The sequence below is a fragment of the Xyrauchen texanus genome, chromosome 4, assembly GCF_025860055.1.
Source record: "Xyrauchen texanus isolate HMW12.3.18 chromosome 4, RBS_HiC_50CHRs, whole genome shotgun sequence".
NCBI lineage: Eukaryota > Metazoa > Chordata > Actinopteri > Cypriniformes > Catostomidae > Xyrauchen > Xyrauchen texanus.
In genome coordinates, this window is record NC_068279.1 from 54,022,630 (window position 1) to 54,042,193 (window position 19,564).

Sequence of the window (19,564 nt, forward strand, 5' to 3'; positions counted from 1 at the left end):
GGTATCTGTGAAGCACAGTGCAGCAGAGTTTGAGAAGTCCTTATTAGTATGTGTGAGGAGATGTAGTTCATCTGTTTTGTTAGGAAGAGAGCGGAGATTCACAAGATGAATGCTCGGCAGTGCTGTTTGAAAGGCGTGCTGACGGAGTTTAACCAGCGTGCCAGCTTGTCTCCCTCGCCTGCGTCTCGTAGCGTGTTTAAACAACACAGCTGCGCCTCCGACTAAAATGTCCAGTAAAACGTCCAAATATTCAAAAACCGGGAAAAGATTATCAGGTATGTGCTGCCAAATGTTCAGCAGTTTGTCCCTTGTAAAACTGACTGTAAAAAGATAACAAACACAGGACAAACAAACAAAAACAACAAAAGAATTGAAGAGCTCCACACCGAGGTGGACATATGCGGCGTCATCGGAGGTATATCTGTGTCTAATGTACAATTTTATACTTACTGCAAACAAAGAAATAGTTATCAAAATGTATCAAATGGCATACAGTAATACCAATATTGCATGCCACATGACCACATACTATGCACAGACCACTTAGACAGACAGACAGACAGACAGACAGACAGACAGACAGACAGACAGACAGACAGACAGACAGATAGATAGATAGATAGATAGATAGATAGATAGATAGATAGATAGATAGATAGATAGATAGATAGATAGATAGATAGATAGACCGACCAACTAGTTTTCTCAGTCTATGTCTTACAAAAAAATGTAGGTCAATGGCTATAATTAGCCTGCGTTTGGCAGGTAACTTCAGATCAAACCCCTAGACACACTCAAATATGCCACATTAGTATCAACTCAAAGAGATGACAAAAACAAAATGCTATCCCAGTTATCATAAGCAGGTAATAATATACAAATCACTTAACCAAGACTCTGAAAATAATCTGGACTATAATGTACATCGGATCAATTTCAGACAGAGGTGCTTTTTGGTTATCGGGTAACCTGGTTTCAAATGTTTGCATATGGCTTCAGGGATTGTAAATCATGTGCAACAGATAATTAAGAGTGAATTTAGAGTATGCTGATAAATGAGGATGGAAATATCTCAAGCTTTGGCAACACAAGCATGTTGATGGGAGCAAGATAGGAGTATTATGTAGCTAAGTAGCAAGTGTTCCTGTATTAAATCATTTGTTGGTCATGGTGCAAAGTTCCTATAAAACAATCATAGGTCTAACCCAATGTTACCCCTAAAATAAGAGGAAAAATTACTGATGGATGAGAATTTTCAATCCCCTGTACTAAACCTAAACCAAATCCATAAACATACCCCAATAACTGTTAGAAAGCAAAATAAGATTTTGCAGCAACATCCTCTACTTGGGTAAATGACTGGTGCTCTTGACTTTGCCAAGTGAGATATGTTACTGGACCAAAATAATTTGTAGACCTACAATAACACTGTAATAAATCTCAGAAGTTTGGAATAAGGTTGGGGCTTTATCTTGATTCAAGAACATACCCTAATTGGGCGCATTCTATTCAAAATTCAGTATTGACTGGTAAGGAGAGTAAAACAAAAGAAACACCTGGATAATGTTGGACAGACCTCCAAACACTTCCAATCTCTCCTGAATCAGGTCCAGATATACTGAATATTTGTCCACAACTATTCTCAGAAAATATGTGTGCTCTTGTAAAAATACAGACAAGATCACAATAATCCTTACTGAAGCTCTCACCTATATTATCCATGCTCTGCTTGTGATTAGCCTCTCCTATACCCTTCCCAAGGCTGTCCATGCTGTGAGTGCCCTGGCTGCACAAGTCGTCATCCAGATGTACTTTCCCATCAAGCAGCTGTCCGGGCTGCTCGTCATCTTCACAATCGCAGTCATCGAGGATGGGTGTCTCCCGGATGGGCATGCCAATAACGGAGCTGTGCTGGAGGGGTCTGGAGCTCCGGAAACTGTCCCTACTCTGTGCAGGGCCCAGGAGAATGGAGGGGATGTAGTGGATCTCATGTGTGGCCTCAGTACTTGCACTCTTCTGAGGGGCACGGCGACGCCTGCACCAACGCTGACGGGTGTAGAGTACCAGCGTGAAGAGCAAGATTAGAAGAAGAAGAGCGATCAGACCACCCTAGAAGACAAAAGAGTAAAGGAGAGAGATGTCACCACTTCAAATTATTTACCCAAACAATCCCGGACAAGTTCATGAGTCAAGAGAAAACCATTGTGAACTATATTGAGCAATATCTTGTTACTGGACTGTACCATCAAAGGCACACCCACTGTAACCTCTTTACACCTTAATGTACTAATAGTACTCTTTAGGGACAGATTACAAATACAAAGGAAGGGTATATGGATAGGGTCCAGTTGGTGTACATTTGAGGTTACTGCAAAAGATTTAGCTATGTTTTTTGACAGAGTATAATGAGGGTACAGGCCACTTGTTGAAAAATTAAAGGAAAAATCACAACTCAACATGGCAGCTGTGAGAAAGGGTAGTGCTAAACATTAATTCGACAAATATGGCATGTTCCTGGATCAACATTCCTTTCCAAACCCCAACCTTAAACCTAATCCCAACCCTACCCATTACCTACACTTTAAAATCATAGGACAATGATACGTTGACAATAATATTTCCAAGCTCCAACCCAAACACTAACTGGCTGGCTAATAGGCATATTGTTCCAGGACCAAGAAGAAGGTTGATCCAAGGACATGTCTTATGTATTCAAAATTACGGTAAACAAAATTCTTGCCTTTTAAATAAAAAAGCCAATCTCCTTATTGGTCTTGATGACTTTGGGCCTTACTTTAATGTTATTGCACATTAGCTGGACCAAATTAATTTCTTTAATTCCCTTTTTCTCTAATTGTTTTGTGATTTGACATATTATAAAACATAAGCTTGTCACACAGTTTTGGAGATTTCATCTTAACCCTATTCATGAAAATAAAAGCTGTACTTGCATGTCTACTAAATAGCCCAGTGTAAAAGATGGCTGTCAACCGAACTCATTTGTTTTAAGAAAGGACTTTATATTGTCTTCTTTGACAAGTGTTGCATGGTGCAGCAAAGAATTAACTATGAATTTGGGAACACTAAATGATGCATGTGCCAGACTTCAAACATTGTACTTGTATATAGTATCTTGTTAGGTGCCACTGAGCTTTGCTTGTAACTTCACTAGCTCGAGTGTTTGGCCTAAAGGCACTGCACACATAAACCGCCAAAGATTCATTGCCCCATGGTTTGTCTCATTTCATGGTGTGTCAGGGACATCAAAGAGTGCTTTTCGCATGAGCCATTTGTGTGTAATGCTCTTAAATCTGCAGTCGTATTGAAGAGAGAGAAGAGGGGGACTGAGCTGACAGATACAGCAAGCAGCATAATCGTTTTAATTACATTGGAACATTATTTCAAACAATGAAATCAAATGCGACTTGATTCTGCATTCTGCTCTGTGCCATGTATTTTCAAGAGACTTCCTCTTAAATGGCAAGTCAAGCAATGCAGTAATGTTTTTTCTACTTGATATCAAACATTGAATCCAGAGGAGAATTGCATTGCTTAGAATTTTCTCATTTCATACACAAATGGTCCCAGTGGCCTCAGGGGGGACCAGGGGTCGAAGGCCTACAGATGGGCCAAATCTGTCCCATTGTTTAGCACAGCAAACTTGTTGGAGTTCTACTTGGTTTCAACTTTGTCTCAGGTGTTTCTCTTAACATTCCGTAGGAGAAATAAAAGTAGATACAATTGAGTCAATTGCTGACATAACAAAATAGGATAGAGAAACACAATTTATAAGGAGAGCACAACTCGGGTAATTTGTTTTGGGGAGAATTTGATGAGAAATGTTTGAGCTCATATTGAAATCTTTGATTTTGAATGCAGAACTTGGTATCTAGGCAAAACTGAGCAATGTTTGAGACATTGTTGAGACAGTCTCTAAAGGAAAAAATTTATATGTTGTTTTTCTTTTCTCGAGACAAACAAATGAGAAGCAAGGTACATGGAAAGATAGCTCCACTTGCTCCCCATATATTGTAGGATATGCCCACACTAATCCATTTAAGTTTTAAAACTCAGTTTTCAGTTTTATAACGTCATCTTTTTCCAAAGTATGCAGTTATGGAGAGCGTTTTCGAAAGTTTCAGTTTTCAGTGCCATTCCGGTTTGGGTGAGAGGCATTAAAGTACTAAAATCAATGCAATATCAAACTAAAACATACAGTCAGGTTTGTGTGCTTTAACTGCAGACTTTCAGCTTTAATTTGAGGGTATTTACATCCAAATCAGGTGAACGGTGTAGGAATTACAACAGTTTGTATATGTGCCTCCCACTTTTTAAGGGACCAAAATTAATGGGACAATTGGCTGCTCAGCTGTTCCATGGCCAGGTGTGTGTTATTCCCTCATTATCCCATTTACAAGGAGCAGATAAAAGGTCCAGAGTTCATTTCAAGTGTGCTATTTGCACTTGGAATCTGTTGCTGTCAACTCTCAATATGAGATCCAAAAAGCTGTCACTATCAGTGAAGCAAGCCATCATTAGGCTGAAAAATCAAAACAAATCCATCAGAGAGATAGCAAAAACATTAGGTGTGGCCAAATAAACTATTTGGAACATTCTTAAAAAGAAAGAACGCACCGGTGAGCTCAGCAACACCAAAAGACCCAGAAGACCATGGAAAACAACTGTGGTGGATGACCGAAGAATTATTTCCCTGGTGAAGAAAACACCCTTCACAACAGTTAGCCAGATCAAGAACACTCTCCAGGAGGTAGGTGTATGTGTGTCAAAGTCAACAATCAAGAGAAGACTTCACCAGAGTGAATACAGAGGGTTCACCACAAGATGTAAATCCTTGGTGAGCCTCAAAAACAGGAAGGCCAGATTAGAGTTTGCCAAACAACATCTAAAAAAGCCTTCACAGTTCTGGAACAACATCCTATGGACAGATGAGACAAAGATCAACTTGTACCAGAGTGATGGGAAGAGAAGAGTACTGAGAAGGAAAGGAACTGCTCATGATCCAAAGCATACCACCTCATCAGTGAAGCATGGTGGTGGTAGTGTCATGGCGTGGGCATGTATGGCTGCCAATGGAACTGGTTCTCTTGTATTTATTGATGATGTGACTGATGACAAAAGCAGCAGGATGAATTCTGAAGTGTTTCGGGCAATATTATCTGCTCATATTCAGCCAAATGCTTCAGAACTCATTGGACGGCGCTTCACAGTACAGATGGACAATGACTCGAAGCATATTGCGAAAGCAACCAAAGAGTTTTTTAAGGGAAAGAAGTGGAATGTTATGCAATGGCCAAATCAATCACCTGACCTGAATCCGATTGAGCATGCAGAAGACAAAACTGAAGGGAAAATGCCCCAAGAACAAGCAGGAACTGAAGACAGTTGCAGTAGAGGCCTGGCAGAGCATCACCAGGGATGAAACCCAGCGTCTGGTGATGTCTATGTGTTCCACACTTCAGGCTGTAATTGACTGCAAAGGATTTGCAACCAAGAATTAAAAAGTGAAAGTTTGATTTATGATTGTTAATCTGTCCCATTACTTTTGGTCCTTTAAAAAGCAGGAGGCACATATACAAAATGTTGTAATTCCTACACCGTTCACCTGATTTGGATGTAAATACCCTCAAATTAAAGCTGAAAGTCTGCAGTTAAAGCACATCTTGTTCATTTAATTTCAAATCCATTGTGCTGGTGTATAGAGCCACAAAGATTAGAATTGTGTCGATGTCCCAATATTTATGGACCTGACTGTATCAGTGTGGATGTGGCCTGAATCTCACTGTTGTCTAGGAGAAACACTGAGATATTAAATACAACTAATTAGCAATTAAATTGAATTAAAATGGGAATGTACTGATCAAAGCAGAAAAGTGGAAGCGAATGAGAGAGACATTGACCACCTCAAGATGGATATTCAGTTACTGATGATCAAATATTTAGCTTTAAAACAAATACTTGTCTGCAAATGGCATGCCAGATTTACACACTGATTTATAATAGTGAGTCACAATTTGTGCAGGAAGTTATATGAATGACCAGTAAAATCTGTGTCTGAACATACACTCTTGACCACTAGATTAGACATTCCTCACCAATGTCTAACACAGCATCTAAGGCTAAAATCTGTGATCTATACCCTTCCACCTCTCCTGTGGTACTATATAAAATGACAAAAGAGCTGTTATTAATATTTGAATTTAAAACTTCCATCTACATGAGGAAAAACAAACCCCTTTCAAACTACAGTTCATGCACTGCCATTTGTCCATAAATCATTGCGCTGCGGATGGGCATTTTCAATGGGGACAATGCAGCTCTGAGTGAATTCGTCCATTAATCTAACGCAGCAGTGCAGCTACTGAAAGTAAACTTCCCTCTAAGTTAAATGCAGAAAAATGAGAGAGGCTGAGACATTCTTTAATCTTTCAAGCACACCAGGGAGTCTCTGCATTCGCTGTCTGTTGAATTAAGCTTGGAAACAATGAGTAGGCACATGTTACGAATGGAAATTGAACTGGTGCAGTCAAATAAACAGAATCAGGCTGCAAAGAAAAATGGTTTCTGCACCTCTTAATACTTAAATTTAGAGGAAAAGGAGGAACATTGCAAAAAAACGCATCCCGAATTGCACATTATCCTGACTTGTACCATGCTACTGCCATGGCTATTTCTGCAAATGAAATGAATATATTCAAGCATCAGGACAGAGTGTTTGATGTTTATCTTCTTTCACATGTCACACGTGCCATCACTCATGCAAACATCTGGCCAGACACCAAGAGCTCCCCAGACTTACAGCAACATTCTCTTTAAGAGATAATGAAGAATCAACAAACACACAATGACTTCACAGACTTCTGACTTCTGACATGCCATCTGGCAAATTGGTAATATTTTTGAGTCTGTTCCAGCACAGGGGTACAAAATGCACAACCTGCAAATCAAAATAAAACAGAGTCCTTAGAGAACCATGAGTGACCACTTTAAATAAACTCAGAATAAAACATAAAATCAATGAGAATATACTAAATATAATCCAAGACTTTATTATATCTTATCAAACTTTGCAAGGTTTGAATTACACAGTATATTTGTTACTATGAAACAATTGAATAATATTTCTGTCCTAGCCTCTAATGTTGTATCTTCCAATCCAGTGGCAAGGCCAGAAATCTAGAAGTGGGTGGACCTTGGTGAAACAGTGTGGAGCTCTATCCTGTGCCTACTTTCTAATTTTATTGAGAATATAATGAAGTATAACCCTTTCCTCAACTGTTATGTCTCAATATTCACTCTTTCCCGCAGAATTTAGCACAATTACTGGTAAAAAACCAAACAATAATTCGTTGTTTTTTAATCATGATGAAGTTTATTTTTAGTAATTTAACTTAATGGGTCTTAGTGGGTAATAAAGTGCTTCGAGAGGCTCGTCATGAGGCACATTAAGACCGAGCTGCCACTAGACCCACTGCAGTTCGTGTATCGTCCAAACCATTCAACAGACAAAGCCATCGCCGCCACCCTCTATCTGGCCCTCTCCCACCTTGATAAAAAGGACTCATACATTCGAATGTTGTTCATAGACTTCAGGTCAGCATTCAACACAATCATTCCTCAGCACCTTATTGGAAAGCTGAACCTGCTGGGCCTGGACACCTCCCTCTGCATCCTGGACTCCCTGACTGGGAGACATCAGTCAGTCCGGATCGGGAACAGCATCTCCACCACCACCACCACACTGAGCACTGGGGCCCCCCAGGGCTGTGTTCTCAGTCCACTGCTGTTTACTCTGCTGACACTCGACTGTGCAGCAATGCACAGTTCGAACCACATCATTAAGTTCACCGATGACACAAACGTGGTGGGTCTCATCAGCAAGAACGATGAGTCAGCTGTCGTAGAGCCAACAACCTGTCTCTTAATGTGGACAAAACAAAAGAGATGGTTGTTGACTTTAGGAGATCACAGAGTGACTGCTCTCTGCTGAACATCGACGGCTCCTCTGTGGAGATCGTCAAGAGCACCAAATTCCTTGGTGTTCACCTGGTGGAGAACCTCACCTGGTCCCTCAACACCAGCTCTATCACCAAGAAAGCCCAGCAGCATCTCTACTTTCTTCAAAGGCTGAGGAAAGCACATCTCCCACCCCCCATCCTCACTACATTCTATAGAGGGACTATTGAGAGCATCCTGAGCAGCTGCATCACTGCCTGGTTTGGGACTTGCACCGTTTCGGACCGCAAAGCCCTGCAGAGGATAGTGAGGACAGCTGAGAAGATCTTTGGGGTCTCTCTTCCCTTCATCAAAGACATTTACAAAAAACACTGTATCCGCAAAGCAACCAGCATTGTGGATGACCCCACACACCCCTCACACAAACTATTCACCCTCCTGCCGTCTGGCAAGAGGTACCGAAGCATTCGGGCCCTCACGGCCAGACTGTGTAACAGCTTCTTCCCCCAAGCCATCAGACTCCTCAATACTCAGAGACTGGACTGACACACACACACACACGTGTCCTGAGTTGCACTTTAATTATTGTCACTTTATACCTGGCTGCTACCTCAATAACTGCTATGAGCATAGAACACTATCGTATAGTACTTTATGTTTACATTTGGTATTTTTAGAAACTGTCATCTTTTTGCACTACTGTGTACTGGTCGGCGCTGCACTGTGTCTCACTGTGCCTGTTGTCCTGTTAATTTTTAGTAATTTACTGTACTCTCCTGTACTTTTTTCACACGTTTGTATGTGCACTTTATATAGGTATGTTATTTAGTCTGCGTAGTCTCATGTGGTTCTGTGTTTGTCCTGTTGATTTATGTAGCACCATGGTCCTGGAGGAACGTTGTCTCGTTTCACTGTGTACTGTACTTTAACTGTATATGGTTGAACGACAATAAAAACAACTTGACTTGAGTTATGTGATGAAAAATTCTATAAAATAAAGTTGTAATGCTCTTATGCACATACAACTCAAGACAGAAAACCATATAGATTGTTAAAACATAATTAAATAAAAACTAATATGCTAGGTTTAAATCACATTTAATGACAAATACACACACACACACACACACACACACACACACACACACACACACACACACACACACAATGTATGACGACTGTAAAGAGTCACTGACGTGCGGTCTGGGTAGGCAAACTAGGCAGTGCCTACCCTGCCAAAATTCAAAAATAAAATGTTTATTAAATAATAAACTTGTATTTGGATTTTTACTTTTTATTCTTGTGATTTATACATGCAATATGTGTGTTATTCCAATTGTTTAGACGTTATGATGACAAATGTAGCAGTTAAGCATAATCTACTAAAAACAAATGGTAGAATAAGCAGTGCTTTTACGGTCCATTCATTGCAGACGACAAGCGGAAATCCCATGTTGCGTTATTGGCCCAAGTAGGAAAAGTCCCACATCTCTAGATATGACTTCTTCAGTTCATTTTATTATTATTATTTGTTTAACCCCCCATGAAAATGGCATGTTTTATACTTAAAAATGCAAAGGCACAGCACATCTCTCCTCAAAAGACTCATTCATGAAGCGCAAACCTGAGGAAAAAGTTACGCAACAATGTTTAATATACATTGTTAGAGGTTTGTTCAAATTGCGCATGAGCAACAGTAAAGCAAGCATCACTAAAACTGCACCACAGCAGCAAGATAATATATTTATTTAATTTCTAAACTAAATATGTTTGGTATGGGGGCGAGGCCACATACGGGACTGTTGGCATTAGCTATGTTTCCATCCAAGTTGCGAATTTCATTTATGAAAAAAAACCATAATATTGCACAAACAATGTGTGAATAAAGCTGTGTTTCCATCCCATGTGTTCACAAGAAAACAATTGTCACTCCTGGAGAAATTGTAGCCACTGTGACTTATGTCTGGGATCGAAGGCGCTTCACACAGTTCAAGTTTGTTTTCCACTTATTTGCACTTATTTCACAAACTCTTTGCAGGCTTTGGATTTTCTAGACACCATTATTTCAGGATTACCAGGGGTGCATTTCCCTTACAATGACATAACCACTATATTATGATGGATCGTTGAAGAAATGAACTAGATTGTCACATCCATCGTTTGAATCACATTGGTTCAACAACAAAGAGCTGTCATTATTGATGTAACACTTGGGGGTGGACGAACTTCCACGAATATTAAATTATAAAAGCTCATTTAAACGTACACCAGAAATGTGTATAATGTGAGAAAGCTGCTGAAGACAGGAAAGGTGCATGCACAGTGTAATGCAACAAATACATACTACGCTGCAATACATAGGTTTTCTTCTACATCAGATTTCAGTGTTTCCCCGACACACTTGAGCACATACGCACATGCGCATTCTTCAAAGACATTAACATCTCTTATACGTTAACATGAACACATATAAGCTGTGTTCTCTGATAGAAACCATGTGTGATAAAGCGCTTTCTCTTAACAGCATTTTATCCCTTAAACAGCTGCATTTGTGTTTACATGATGTTTCAGAATGCAGCTTTCTGGAAAACCCCAGAATAAGTTGTTTTCATAAATGCATGTAAATGTGGTCAAAGTGTTGATGGAATTAAATATATACAGGGTTGGGGAGTAAAAGAATACCTGTAATGGGAGTTCATATGTACAGGTGAAACTCGAAAAATTAGAATATCGTGCAAAAGTTCATTAATTTCAGTAATTCAACTTAAAAGGTGAAACTAATATATTATATAGACTCATTACAAGCAAAGTAAGATATTTCAAGCCTTTATTTGATATAATTTTTATGATTATGGCTTACAGCTTATGAAAACCCCAAATTCAGAATCTCAGAAAATTAGAATATTACATGAAATCAATAAAAAAAAAAGGATTTTAAATACAGAAATGTCGGCCCTCTGAAAAGTATAATCATGCATATGTACTCAGTACTTGGTTTGGGCCCCTTTTGCATTAATTACTGCCTCAATGCGGCGTGGCATGGATGCTATCAGCCTGTGGCACTGCTGAGGTGTTATGGAAGACCAAGATGCTTCAATAGCGGCCTTCAGCTCTTCTGCATTGTTTGGTCTCATGTCTCTCATCTTTCTCTTGGCAATGCCCCATAGATTCTCTATGGGGTTCAGGTCAGGCGAGTTTGCTGGCCAATCAAGCACAGTAATACCATGGTCATTGAACCAGGTTTTGGTACTTTTGGCAGTGTGGGCAGGTGCCAAGTCCTGCTGGAAAATGAAATCAGCATCTCCATAAAGCTTGTCTGCTGAAGGAAGCATGAAGTGCTCTAAAATGTCCCGGTAGATGGCTGCGTTGACTCTGGACTTAATAAAGCACAGTGGACCAACACCAGCCGATGACATGGCTCCCCAAACCAACACAGACTTTGGAAACTTCACACTGGACTTCAAGCATCTTGGATTGTGTGCCTCTCCATTCTTCCTCCAGACTCTGGGACCTTGGTTTCCAAATGAGATGCAAAATTTGCTCTCATCAGAAAAGAGGACTTTGGACCACTGAGCAACAGACCAGTTCTTTGTTTCTTTAGCCCAGGTAAGACGTTTGACATTTGAAGCCCATGCCCAGGACCCGTCTGTGTGTGGCGGCTCTTGATGCAGTAACTCCAGCCTCAGTCCACTCCTTGTGAAGCTCCCCCACACATTTGAATGGCCTTTTCCTGACAATCCTCTCCAGGCTACGGTCATCCCTGCTGCTTGTGCTCCTTTTTCTTCCACACTTTTCCCTTCCACTTAACTTTCTATTAATGTGCTTTGATACAGCACTTTGAGAACATCCAACTTCTTTTGCAATTACCTTTTGAGGCTTTCCCTCCTTGTGGAGGGTGTCAATGATGGTTTTCTGCACAACTGTCAGGTCAGCAGTCTTCCCCATGATTGTGAATTCAACTGAACCAGACTGAGAGACCATTTAAAGGCTCAGGAACCCTTTGCAGGTGTTTAGCTGATTAGAGTGTGACACTTTGAGCCTACAATACTGAACCTTTTCACAATATTCTAATTTTCTGAGATTCTGAATTTGGGGTTTTCATAAGCTGTAAGCCATAATCATCAAAATTATATCAAATAAAGGCTTGAAATATCTTACTTTGCTTGTAATGAGTCTATATAATATATTAGTTTCACCTTTTAAGTTGAATTACTGAAATTAATGAACTTTTGCACGATATTCTAATTTTTCGAGTTTCACCTGTAAATTACAAAAAATAAGTAACTGAATTCCATTACAGTTACAATTTAAATAATTGGTAATTAGAATACAGTTACATTCAAAACGTATTTTGATTACTGAAGAGATTACTTTGCATTTTATTGTCATTTGTTTCATTTAATATTTAGTGCTTTCAGATGGAAAACATTTATACATATAAATGATGTGATCCAAAGTGCATTTGAACAGCGGTGAAACACTTTCTGATGATGTGTCACATTCATACGAGCAGACAGAGAAGTACGTTTGAAGTTTGGAGCAGAAGAAATAGAAATAAACCGTAAGTAAATTGTCAGTTTTACACTAAGGTAATATGCCATTTCTAGCCATTTTACATGCACATGTTACCAGACACGATTGAGTTATCTAACAGAATACGTTTCAAAATGACATTTTACAGCATGTAATCTGCAGTGGAATACATTTCAAAAGTAACCCTCCCATCCCTGAATATACTGTATATACATAGAAGTCAATTGATTTCCACACAGCAAACTAACAAGGAACTATGTTTCTAACCACAGGTACAGAGCTGTAGTTCCAACCACACAATTTTGCAATGCTGTTTGCGAACGCTTGTTGGAACTATGGTTTCCGGAAACACCAAATCGTTAAATTATTTTGTGATGGAAATTGCAACCTGGCTAACAAAGCTTTTGGGAAACGCACCCCTCATCAACATTTCAGATGCAACGATTGGTCCGCTGGTTTGTCCAGTTATGAATGAGTTATTAAGTTACATTACTTTTATTTTGATGCACATCTTGTATTCCTAATAATGTCAGTTGGAGTTTATTCAGTAAATGTGTTTCCATTATAGTTTATGTGCATTTCTTCTTATTGAACATAAACACATCGGTGTCAAGCGAGCGTATAAGTCATGGAGATTTCATTAAAATCTTTCCATCAAGCAGTTTTTATGTGATTTTCTAAAATGCGCATAAAAATATGTGGATTGAAACCCAGCTACTGTTCCACCAAGATTGACTTCTAGTCTACCCAATCAAAACCCCAGGAATGATATTAGCTTGCACATAAATAAACAACATGCATGATGATCATCATATTCTCACTCTGTATTATTTCAAATGAGAAAACTTTGATTTGATCATGACGAATTGAAATGGATCGCGCCATGCTTCTTTCAACTTTTGTGGTCTGTGTAACTCTCTAGTCAGTCATATCTGTAAATGGATTTGCTCAGTATAATTGATCCATGTTGCATGGTTTTTGTACATAAATGTTAGTGTATTAGTTAGTGTAGTAAAGGTTTTTGTAGATGTCATAGCATTTCTGTGATTTGGCATGCGGTGTACTTAACATCCAACACAAACCACATACACAACAGCCACATAAACAGTAATAGAGTGACAATTTTGTCAAAGCATCTGACGGGGAATTATATACATTACCCAGATGTCTGGGGTTTGGCATTGTTTTCTATTTGACATACTCTTTACAGTGACGTGCGGTGATGTCTTAAAGAGGCTAGGCACTGAGTTATGAAAGCCAGATTACCTTATTTATTGTTTAAGCTAATAATACGTAATAACAGTGAACGTTACACACAAGCGCGGCATATCAAGAAATGTACAAATCAGGATGTATATCGTGTACTCTCTCTCTCTCTCTCACGCACACACACACACACACAAGTGCGTAAACATTGAACGTTATGCATTTATCAGATCCTTCAAAACCTCTCGGTTTTCCTTTACCTTTTCATTGTGGTAGGTTATATTCAGCTTCCTTTGCTCATCAAGTGCAAGGTCGATCCGAGATTTTCCAAAGGTTTTCAGTGTAATTTGACACTGGATGTGAGCTGACGACTTTTCATGCTTGGTTAAAGCTGCGGGCAGGTTGTTCAAATCACAATATCCCGCTGAAGTCCAAACAGTCTGACTGGTTGAAAAAAGCAGGCAGGGATAGCAGTACAGCCGCTGATTGTTAGCGCAGCCACATAGCCAATCTTTTCTTACATACCAATCAGTTTGAAATGATCGGATACTTTTTGGGCCCTTTTGCTGTACTAGTCCATCTAAGGCTGGCGTAGACCTCCCTCTTGCAATTAACTCCTATTTGGAATTAAAATCGAGCTAGGAAAAATTTCTTAATTCCGTGATTACGGCTGGTGCTGTCATTTTGAATTTTGTGGGGATTAGGCATGCACGCTAACTGTGGTGTAATGACGTTAGCTACGCAAATGTCCAGGAATATCTCGATTTTAATTGGTCCATGTCTGATACGTAATGGAGATGATTACGGGCATAACATATTTACGTCAAAAGGCACAGCAGATTTGTGCTTTTTGCCGTACATGTTAAAGAATACAGGATCGAAGTGCGCATGCGCAACATGGGATTTCCGCTTGTCGTCTGCAATGAATGGACCGTAAAAGCACTGCTTATTCTACCATTTGTTTTTAGTTGATTATGCGTAACTGCTACATTTGTCATCATAACGTCTAAACAACTGGAATAACACACATATTGCATGTATAAATCACAAGAATAAAAAGTAAAAATCCAAATACAAGTTTATTATTTAATAAACATTTTATTTTTGAATTTTGGCAGGGTAGGCAGTGCCTAGTTTGCCTACCCAGACCGCACGTCAGTGACTCTTTACAGTCGTCATACATTGTGTGTGTGTGTGTGTGTGTGTGTGTGTGTGTTATTTGTCATTAAATGTGATTTAAACCTAGCATATTAGTTTTTATTTAATTATGTTTTAACAATCTATATGGTTTTCTGTCTTGAGTTGTATGTGCATAAGAGCATTACAACTTTATTTTATAGAATTTTTCATCACATAACTCAAGTCAAGTTGTTTTTATTGTCGTTCAACCATATACAGTTAAAGTACAGTACACAGTGAAACGAGACAACGTTCCTCCAGGACCATGGTGCTACATAAATCAACAGGACAAACACAGAACCACATGAGACTACGCAGACTAAATAACATACCTATATAAAGTGCACATACAAACGTGTGAAAAAAGTACAGGAGAGTACAGTAAATTACTAAAAATTAACAGGACAACAGGCAGAGTGAGAGACAGTGCAGCGCCGACCAGTACACAGTAGTGCAAAAAGATGACAGTTTCTAAAAATACCAAATGTAAACATAAAGTGCTATGCGATAGTGTTCTATGCTCATAGCAGTTATTGAGGTAGCAGCCAGGTATAACTTGACAATAATTAAAGTGCAACTCAGGACACGTGTGTGTGTGTGTCAGTCCAGACTCTGAGTATTGAGGAGTCTGATGGCTTGGGGGAAGAAGCTGTTACACAGTCTGGCCGTGAGGGCCCGAATGCTTCGGTACCTCTTGCCAGACGGCAGGAGGGTGAATAGTTTGTGTGAGGGGTGTGTGGGGTCATCCACAATGCTGGTTGCTTTGCGGATACAGTGTTTTTTGTAAAAGGCTTTGATGAAGGGAAGAGAGACCCCAATGATCTTCTCAGCTGTCCTCACTATCCTCTGCAGGGCTTTGCGGTCCGAAACGGTGCAAGTCCCAAACCAGGCAGTGATGCAGCTGCTCAGGATGCTCTCAATAGTCTCTATAGAATGTAGTGAGGATGGGGGGTGGGAGATGTGCTTTCCTCAGCCTTTGAAGAAAGTAGAGATGCTGCTGGGCTTTCTTGGTAATAGAGCTGGTGTTGAGGGACCAGGTGAGGTTCTCCACCAGGTGAACACCAAGGAATTTGGTGCTCTTGACGATCTCCACAGAGGAGCCGTCGATGTTCAGCAGAGAGCAGTCACTCTGTGATCTCCTAAAGTCAACAACAATCTCTTTTGTTTTGTCCACATTAAGAGACAGGTTGTTGGCTCTACGACAGCTGACTCGTCGTTCTTGCTGATGAGACCCACCACGTTTGTGTCATCGGTGAACTTAATGATGTGGTTCGAACTGTGCATTGCTGCACAGTCGAGTGTCAGCAGAGTAAACAGCAGTGGACTGAGAACACAGCCCTGGGGGGCCCCAGTGCTCAGTGTGGTGGTGGTGGAGATGCTGTTCCCGATCCGGACTGACTGATGTCTCCCAGTCAGGAAGTCCAGGATGCAGACAGCAGCCATCAATCCAACACCTTATCCTTGAGTAATCATGCAAGAATTATCATTTGGTACTAGAAAATCACTTGGCATTATATCAAACACTATTAATAGCTAAGATTAACATTGTCTTTGTGTTTGTTTTTGAGTTGCCACAGTATGCGATAGACTGGCATGTCAATATTAGGTAAAAAATGGTGAAAAATAAACAGTTTTCTCTAGAAACTCATCAGTCAATCATTGTTTTGAGGAATGAAGGCTATACAATGCTTGCAATTACCAACAAACTGAAGATTTAATACAAAGGTGTACACTAAAGTCTTCAAAAACAAAGGAGAAATGGCTCTAACAAGGACAGAAAGAGATGTGGAAGACCAGATGTACAAATAAACAAGAGGATAAGTGAATCAGAGTCTCTAGTTTCAGAAATAGACGCCTCACATGTCCTCCGCTGACAGATTCATTGAATTCTACCCGCTCAACACCAGTTTCACATACAACAGTAAAGAGAAGACTCAGGGGTGTAGGCATTATGTGAAGAATTACAAAGAAAAAGACACTTTTGAAACAGAAAAACAAAAAGAAAAGGTTCGAGTGGCAAAGAAACAGACATTGGACAACAGATCATTGGAAAAGAGTGTAATGGATCTTAACCCCATTGAGCTTTTGTAGGATCAGATAGACTGTAAGTTGCGTGAGAAGTGCCCAACAAAACAGTCACATCTATGCCAAGTACTACAGGAAGTGTGGGGTGAAAGGTCACCCCAGTATCTGGACAAACTGACCGCTAGAATAGCAAGGATCTGCAAAGCTGTCATTGCTGCACATGGAGGTTTTTATGATGAGAACTCTTTGAAGTAGTTTAAGAAGTTCTGATATTTTTTTTTAATTGTAATAGTAATTTTTCACATTATTAGTGTCCTGAATATACATTGTTATCATATGAATGCCACTTTGGTGAATAAAAGTACTGATTTCTTTCCGTAAGAGCAAAATCTGTACATTATTCCAAACTTTTGGCTGCCAGTGTATATACAGTATAGATATATATCACACAGAAGGCCAGATGATGTAAATCACACCTCCAGCAGCAGGTGTACCAGCATACAGCCAATGAAAATCATCCCTGTCTTCTGTTCACCTTGTGAACGCTGCAGAAGCCATGCCTTAAAGACAAACTCCAGGATAAAAACAACACAACATGGGCGAATCTCACCCAGCACCTGCTACGCACCGCTCATGCCATCTGCACCCCGGCAAACGACTCCCAGAGCTGGCAAAGCCATCGTCACCAAGAGAGGCGCAGACTACATTTATCTCTCTGGGAGAAATCACATGAAACACACACACAGACAACAGCATATATAACACACACTGGCAAAATAAAAGGACACACAAAGACAGAATGCTGCATGCAGACGCTGTGGCATCTGCTCAAGCCCTGGGGTGTTGAGATGTGGGATGGGAAGCGTTGTTACCGTAGGGAACTCTGGGCGGCTCTGACATGCAAGCTTAGAGTAGGAGTGGACTCCTGTGCCGAGAACTGCGTGCTGCCATCTCCTCGCACAGCGTGATGCTTAAGTGCCATGTGTTGTGCCAGCTGCCTCCTCCTGCTTCAGTCCAAGCGTAGATCAGAGAGTCTGATACCCCGCCTGCCGTCCCCATCACATTCTCCTGTCTCCTTGTCTTTCTCTGTCTCATTTGCTCCCAGGGGAACCTTTTTATTTGGCCATAGAGGCTTTTTTCTCCATGTTTATAGTGAGACACATCTGAAGAGAGAGAGGTTAGACTCTCAGTTGTACCAGTAAGGTTTGTTCGATTATGGCCTTCAAAAAAATAGTAAGGGGGAAGGTTAGGAAGGAGAAAAAAAAATCCTATAATGGTTAGCAGCCTGTTCTGAGCGAGCTGAGGCAGGCCTGTTTTGCTGAGTGTTTTTAGGGGTGCACAACAACACAACAATATTAGCAAAGCAAATAAAAGCTTAAAACATAGCGGAAATAAACCACAGCACAACTGGTATAAGCCACAACACAACAAAATTAAATAATATAAATGCCACAATACAACTAAATTAAAATGCAGTGGTTAAATATATCGATTTTCTCTTAAGTTTGTTGTGATGTTGTTTATCTTCATTGTGTTGAGGCTTTCCTGTTGTATTGTGGCTTTTCCTTCATGTGCACTACACTTCTGTACATTAGATAAGTCAATAAAAAAAGTGTTTATTTGCAGAGTGAAATCAAGGTAAAAGGCAAACATCTACCTGTGTATATCGGTTTTGACTAACACCATTTATGACCTAACCCTGATTAAAAAAAAACATTTAAGGGGTTTACATGACCTAACATGTTGTCGCCATATTATGCATAATCAGTATAAGATCGTGCATCCAAATGCACTTACTGAGACATGTCACATTGGTCAAAGAGGTCCACCAATTGGATATCAACAATAATAATGATAAAAAAGCTCAGATACAAGAATGTATTTACTTATCCACTTTACTTAAAAAAAATAAAGAAATTCATAATAATAAATATAGTGAAAAGTTAAAGTTGAAGGAAATGTGCATACTCAGCGCATTTAAAAAAAAAAATGTTTTTAAATAATTTAATTAGATTTATACTGTATACTTGGAAGCACATGTATGCACCATAAACATTACAATGTTAAACTGCCATACAAAGTGTTTAAAATGAAAGAAAATCATAAATATAAATATAAAATGAAAGGTAGGGATCTGTAAGATATCAGACAATTCAAGTAAACTTTACATTTCATTTTCCATTAAAAAAAAACTGCCTATCAAAAGTGTGTCCTCAACATGCATCAACTCTGTCTGATTTATTCAGTATTATAATAAATCTGACAACGTCATGGTCAGCTATGCACCTTTTTTATGAACGCGGCATATATTCTTAGCGGGTACTGTAAGTTTAAGGTATTACATTTGTAAAAATGGTCAAAAAACATACAGTCAAGATGACCATAGTTTTTAACAGTGTGTGTAGATGGCATGAAGCGATGGTCCGAGGTTAGTTTTGTTGATATTATAAATTATTCTGAGTTCTTATGACAGACAACGACTGCACAAGTTGAGCCTGAAGAGCCTAAAATTAATTTTTAACTTCAAGTAACACTTAAATGGTTGTTGTTCTCCTCTGGATAAATTGTATTGGCACTTTTTACTTGGCGTCTCGAGCCCAGAAAAAGAAAGCAGGCAATTAGAATCATCATGGCGCCGCCCAGCGGT

General features: G+C 39.6%; 1 protein-coding gene across 3 annotated transcripts in view; it reads right to left on the reverse strand.

The window, feature by feature from the left end:
* Positions 1-19,564, reverse strand: part of LOC127637737 (astrotactin-2-like) — a 749,824-nt gene that overhangs the window by 577,566 nt on the left and 152,694 nt on the right. For all 3 annotated transcript variants that reach the window (XM_052118989.1, XM_052118979.1, XM_052118998.1), the window contains exon 3: positions 1,710-2,109. In XM_052118989.1, coding sequence (XP_051974949.1) covers positions 1,710-2,109 — 400 coding nt within the window. The remainder of the gene's footprint in view (positions 1-1,709; positions 2,110-19,564) is intronic.